This window comes from Elephantulus edwardii, unplaced genomic scaffold, assembly GCF_000299155.1.
Source record: "Elephantulus edwardii isolate Elephantulus edwardi_28Jun2011 unplaced genomic scaffold, EleEdw1.0 scaffold00062, whole genome shotgun sequence".
Taxonomy (NCBI): domain Eukaryota; kingdom Metazoa; phylum Chordata; class Mammalia; order Macroscelidea; family Macroscelididae; genus Elephantulus; species Elephantulus edwardii.
In genome coordinates this window covers 3,564,008-3,570,675 of record NW_006399812.1, presented here as the reverse complement: position 1 = coordinate 3,570,675, position 6,668 = coordinate 3,564,008, and the positions used below count along the sequence as shown (strand labels likewise).

Sequence of the window (6,668 nt, the reverse complement as noted above, 5' to 3'; positions counted from 1 at the left end):
TGGCCAATCCTTCTTCCTAGTCTGTCTTAATCTGAATGTTCAGATTTAGAGGAGTATCTGACAGACAAGCAATTTATGGAGCAGTGAAAGATAAATCCCTCATTGTGGAGTTAACCATTAGTTACTGTGTTGTCCCTGCTACCTAGTTTAAATCCTACTTGATCATGCTGAATGTTTTATTTTTTTTTTTTTAATGTGATGTTGAGTTCTAATAGCTAGGCTATTTTGGAGAATTTTTGTATCAATGTCAAATGTGATTGCTCTCTAATTGGAGGAAAACAAACCTCAAGTGTAGAACCGCACGTGCTCCTGGTGTCGATATAAAATGACACAGCCCTGGGAGCACTGCCATCCATCCACCTGGTGTGTGGTAGGGGAAAGTCATTTCTCAGATCTGCAGGAGGGCACAGGGACAAGTAGAAAGCAATGGTACCTTTCTTGTCATTGGCTAGCTCCTTTTGTGATGCCATTGCCATCCCAGGTTCCCACCAGGAGTATTAAGATGCTCATAATGGCCATCCTATGCTGTTTATGGTTCTGTGCTCCATCTATTTCTTTATTCAACATTTTCATTTCTCTTCTTCCTCCAGTTAGTGTTTTAAGTGCTTATTTTTTCTTTAAACTCAGGGTCCCAGAATTATCATCCCTTATCCATTTTCTTTGTTTGAAAATAGATCTGAACTGCTGTATGTATAGTCTCCATCTTACCCAGAAGTCAGTCATAATTTGATTTTTTTCACTGCTGCTTTGGTGTTTAGTAACATCGGCTTGTGTTGTGAATACTTTTCAGAATTTTGTAGAAATTCCCAGGTTCTTTCTTAGGGTGTTGGATATTAAAGGAGACTCTTCTAGGTGGTTGTTGTTTACCTTCATATCAGAAGAGACCCACCCCTGACCCCTCAGCAGATCTTCAGAAGCAGTAAATCACATGAGAGGAGGTTGCCCATGTCTCTCCCGCAGAGCAGCTGGTGGATTAGAACTATGTACCTTTATGTTAGGCAGTGCAGTTCCTTACCACTAAACCACAAGATAGCTACCATTTGTGTAGTAGCTTGGGTGGCATAGTCTGGTGGTGGTGCACTACTAATAGAAAACCAGGTGTCTCCAGTAGTTCAATCCACCAGCTGCTCAGTGGGAGAAATATGGACGGTCTCCTGAAAAGATTTATAGCGTTGGAATCCTTACAGATTGTAATTCACTGTAATTTGAGCTTGATGGCAGTGAGATATTTGCGTGTATATCGAAACTAACAGTGTCTCGGGCACTTCATGAATTAACTCATTTACTCTCCAAACCACCTTTGAAATTTGTATTGTTAATGGCCTTATTTCACAAAGGGAACATGAGGTATAGAGATTTAGTTGCTTGCTGAAAGTCACAGAGTAGTGAAATTGTCTGTTGCTGCATCAGTTTACAAGAGAGAGAAGGAGAAAGAACCTAGCACAGAGCACCACCAAGAAAGAAAAGCCAGGAGTAGAGCTCATCCTGTGAATCTCCTACATTCCAGAAAAGATTGATATGACAAGACACGTGCAGATTTCCAAGGAATACCAGGCCTACAGATGCAGAAAGGAGGCAGCAGCTTCAGAACTGACAGACAGGGAGCTCTGGTGGCCTAGTGGCAAGAAGCTGCACTGCAATCCCACAGGTGGTGGTGGTGGTTGTTAAGTGCCATTGAGTTAGACGACTCATAGCGACCCTTTGAACAAAAGACCTGAGCACCATTCATAGAGTTTCTGAAGGCAAGCCATTTTGGAAGTGGATGCCACTCCTGCTTCCAGGCTTGTTTTAATCGGGAAGCTCCACCAAACACTGTCCACCATGGGTAACCGTTATCGCATTTGGCACATCAGTGTCACAGTGTTTAGCATCATGAGGTACGCGGTTTGAATCCACCAGATGCTCTGCTGGAGAAGGAGGAGCAGTCTCCTCCTGTACCAGTCAGATCCGATTTGACAGTACATACAAAAAATAATAATTTTTTTTATTTAAAAAAAAGGAACTGACAGAGAAAATCTTTCCTTAGAGCTTGAACCTAGAAATTGGACGACTAGCCTCTGAGAGGGAGCTTTGGTGGTCTAATGGCAAGAAGCTGTGTGGCAATACCAAAGGCACGAGGTTCAAAGCCGCCAGCTGCTCCACGGGAGGAAGATGGGCATTCTTCACCTGTGAGCCTGTGTGGTTAACTGCCTCTGAAAACCCACTAAAGGGTGAGCTGTGGGTCAGTTCTGACTCAACAGTACACAACAGCCACAACAGCCTCTGTGAGAGTATAAATTTGTTAAAGGCATCCACTTGTGCTATCTATCTTGTAGCAGTACTAGATAAGACATTTTATCTCTTACTTCAGTAGCACTCCAAGGTCAGTCTTTCTGTAGAAAGAACTCTTACTGGTTTGTCTTTCTGTAGCACTTTTCTAGCCACTAATGCAGTAGTCTTTCATTCCTCCTCATTGCCTTTTTCCTCCCCTGTTTAAATTTTACTTATAGCTCCTAGCCAGAAGGGTTCTGTTTTCTTCACTCTCAGTGACCACATGGCATACTTCCAAATTGCACTTTGAAACTTTATTTGTATAAAAAGAAACAAGGCAAATTTAAAAGTCTTACCCCAGCAAAAGTTGTGCATCAAGCACCAGGCTTTGTGGCAAAGTTGGCAGTTAGATTAAGTGCAGGGGTGAGATAGTGGCCATTAGCGTGATCCATGCAACCTCATCCTGTGTAAGCAGACACCAACTTTCCTCAAAAGAAAAAACTGCAGAGAATGTCCCGTTTCATTAGTAGTTTGCTGTTGAGTCCAACTTACAACAGCCCCATGGACAAACAAAATGAAATGGTCCCAGGTCCTGTACCATCCTCTGTATGTCCTTGTTAAGGGGAAAAAGTATATATCTCACTTGTAAACCGTGTTTGTTTTTCTACTCTTTGGTTCAGGACAATCTACCCTTTGGATCAGACAGAAGCAGCAAGTAGCAGTTGAACAGGTAAACTTTTCTAGTTTTTGCATTGTTCTGAGAGTTAAATGAAAACTCAACTAGCTTGGTTTAAAACATGTTATATTGGCCATAGAATGTGTTTTGTAAAAAATAGAACTTCTTGATTTCTTCCTTTGCTTTTGGGGAGTAGCTGGGTCATATGGAATTTCTCTGTTCAGCTTTTTGAGGAAGCGCCAAACTGCCTTCCAGAGTGATTGTACCATTTTACAATCCCACCATCAATGTATAAGAGTTGTACCTCACCACATCCTCTCCAACATTTATTACTTGCTGCCCTGTTAAACTTTGCCTAGTCCATTTCTTAATGTGGTTTATCGCATTTATATAGAAATCAAGCATATAATAAAACTCTAAGTGAAGAAAAATTATCAGGTATTTCTCTGAAAAGCATTGTGTTTCAAATTTGTTTATAACTAATTAAATGTATGTAGCTAGTCTATTTTTAAATATATGTGATAGTGTATATATAGAAATATAGCATATAATAAAAATCTGAGTGGAAAACAATTGAATATTCAGATATTTCTCTGTAAAGCATTATGTTTCATACGTGTTTATAACTAATTAATAAGATTAATCTTCACCAATAGGAAAAGAATGGCATTGAAACAGATATCCAGCAACAAGTGCTTTGGGGGCTTACAGAAAGTGTTTGAACATGACAGGTAACTAGAAGATACAATTTATATATCTCTGTGTTATTTTATTATTTTAAAATCTTACTGTATGATAGTACTTTGTTTCTGTCTTCCTCTGCTTATTCTTTCCCCCTGGTTACCCCTTTGACAGTTGTGCCAAACCAGATTGGTTGTGGAATTTGTATTAAATATCTTTAAGCCTAAACAGAGAAGTAAATTCTGACTTTGAATTTAAATTATTCTGAAACTTTGTTGAAATGCCAATTTTGCCCATAGAAAAGACATCTGGACTTCCAATAAAGGTAGTAAATGAAACACGTGTTGCCTTCCAAAGTCTGAGAAACAGAGTAGTAAGTAAATGAATTAAACACACTCACACAGCCCAGCACACACCTGTTGATGCAGAGACTGAAAGAAACGGGGGTGGATAGCTAAGAACAGTGTTTTAGAAATAGGCAGATGGAAGAATAATACAGGTATTAACTTTGAGTAGAGCCTAAATCAGAAACACAAATTTCATGCCCTCAGATTTGTTCTGACTTGTGGCAGTCCTCCGTCAGGTTTCTGAGGCCGTAAGTCTTTAGCTGGATGTGACTGCCTCATCTTTCTCCCGTGGAGACCTACCACTCTTTCAGGTAGTAGCCCAACACATAACACACCTTTGGGATTGCAGCACAGCTTCTTGCCACTAAGCCACCAGAGCTCCCTTCACAGTGCTTCTTTAATAGAACTTAAGGCACAAAACAGAGACGTCAAGATGTGAAAACTGAGGGTGTTCTATCCAAATGGCTCAGCCAAACCTTACACCACAGTCAAACCACAATTGACAGTTCCTACTCCTAGGTTCATGGCTTCAATCAGACTGTTAGTGTCTCACTCTTAATAGGAATAAATAATTAAAGATCACCAACTATTTGTGTAAATCCTCCAAAAGAGAAGACAAACTGAAAAGGGAAAAAAAAAAACCCATGTGGAGGAAGAATTGGACTTTACAGGGAAACAGACATCACAAGTTGTTTACATCAAAGCCTACTAGCTATTACTGTTGATTCTTTATCAGTGAAGGATGCTATTAAAATTATTCTAAAACAAGCAAACAAAAGAAGCAGCCTATAAATTTAAAACTGATAGTAGAAATGACCATATAATTAAATTTTCAAGAATGTAGATACAAGAAAGGCAAATCACCGAGATGTTGTTAGGCGCTATCAACTCAGTTATAGGTCATAGTGACCCTATAAATAATAGTCTGAATCTTGCTCTGTCTTTTCCATCCTCATGATCTCTGTCTTGCTCAAGCCAGCTGTGGTAGTAACTATGTCAGTGCATTTTATCAAGGTTCTTCCTTTCTCTCTCTGACCTTTCTCAGCATGATGTCTATCTCCAAGGATTTAGTTCTTCCTGAAAATATGCCTAAATTAGGAGAGATGAAGTTTCACCATCCTTGCCTCCAAGATGGTTTTACTTCCTCCAAGAAAGATTTATTTGTTCTTTGGCAGTACATGAGACATCCACTATCCTTAGTCCACACCACAATTCAAGGGCATCAGTTCTTCTGTCATCCTTATTTTTTTTTTAACCTTCAAAATGTTTAATATTTTACAATTTACAGGAAAACAAATCTATTCTATAAATTTCAATAACAGCCAGAGCTTTATAGAAAACTGTACAGGGGAATTATACATTCTGTAGCAATGAATTCACACCACTATTAACAAAAGTTCTGGAAGTATTATTTTCTTATTCCCTCTTATGAAGTTGCTATCTTTTAAAAAAAAAAAACCCAAAAGAACTCTAAATATAACCACATTGGAACTGAAAACCAATTGACAAGAGTCTTCTTAGCAGCGGTCCCTAACAGAGCCCTGTCCTTCTGCACTGCACCCACAGGCTGAGCTGTAGCCTACAAATGGAATTCCTCTTTGCACAAAATGCCTTAGGACACTAAAAAGAAGGGAAGTGGTGGAAATTCATCCCATAATCGGTACAAAATAAAAGCAACATTGTGCATATAATAATGAATATAGCAAGACAGGAGACTGTGTTCATGGAAAAAAAATGGAAATTCAACTCCTTGAGGGGCACTATATATTTGAAATACGAACTGACCATTGCATTTAAAACTGAGCTTGAAATACATATAACAAAATGAGTACAGCTATTTCCCATCACACAGTGTAGCTTTAAAAAAGTATACAACTGTTAAGTTTGCATTACAAATATAGGCAGCTTATCTACTAGTTGAAACCATACAGTATTGTTATTAAGTCAGTCGGGGGGGGGGAGTACATTTGCAAAATGTAAAAATTCATTATCTAATATATAATCTTTCATTAGCTCTGATCTACAAATGGAGAGAATGCCTTGCTATCTTCATACGCATCAGCTGTTCCCAAGTCTACTAGCAAACGAATCGACAAAAACCCTGTCAGGTGCAGATGGGTAGAAGGGTTCTACTCTTTAGCCGTCTTGGAGGATTTTAAAATCTGTAGCTTGAGCTCTTTGATCATCATCTCAGAGCTTCTGCCTCGCCTCCCGCTCCTGCCTGAGCTCATCCTGCAGCTCCTGCCGGTCAGCCTCCTTGTGGTCCAGTCTCTGCCGCAGCTCTGCCAGCTGTGCCGCATATTCAGCCTCTCTGTCATTTTCGACATTTGAGTCACAGGTACACTTTTGCTTCATCCCCTGCTCTAATTTTTTTCTCTAAGTCTCTCTGCTCAATATAAAATTGTTCCATTCTTTGAGCATGTTCATTCTGCAAAGATTCCAGCTCCTTCTGCAAATTCTGTTGTTCTTCAGTGAGCTCCTTCATAGTTTTTGAACTACTCAACATTTCCGCTTCCATCTTAAGTTGTTGCTTCTTCTGCAAAATTGAGTTCAATTTTTCCTGTTGTTTTACAAAAGTTTTCATTACTTCTTCCACAATTTTCCCTTTATCATCCTCACAAATGACATCTTTATCAAGAAGTGGAGATAAAGCTGCAGCATCTTGACCAATTTCTTCTTTCCTAGTGTCTCTCACTAAGCTGCTAGCAGCAGAC

The 6,668-nt window shown here is 39.4% G+C and overlaps 1 protein-coding gene and 1 pseudogene across 1 annotated transcript in view; one reads left to right on the top strand and one right to left on the bottom strand.

Moving 5' to 3' along the window:
• Positions 1–3,588: 3,588 nt before the first annotated feature.
• ESD (esterase D) overlaps positions 3,589–6,668 on the top strand; it is a 37,610-nt gene continuing 34,530 nt past the window's right edge. The window contains exon 1 of the mRNA XM_006887804.1: positions 3,589–3,657. Coding sequence (XP_006887866.1) covers positions 3,590–3,657 — 68 coding nt within the window. The 5' untranslated portion in view covers position 3,589. The remainder of the gene's footprint in view (positions 3,658–6,668) is intronic.
• The window catches only part of LOC102858885, a 2,034-nt pseudogene continuing 1,449 nt past the window's right edge, over positions 6,084–6,668 (bottom strand).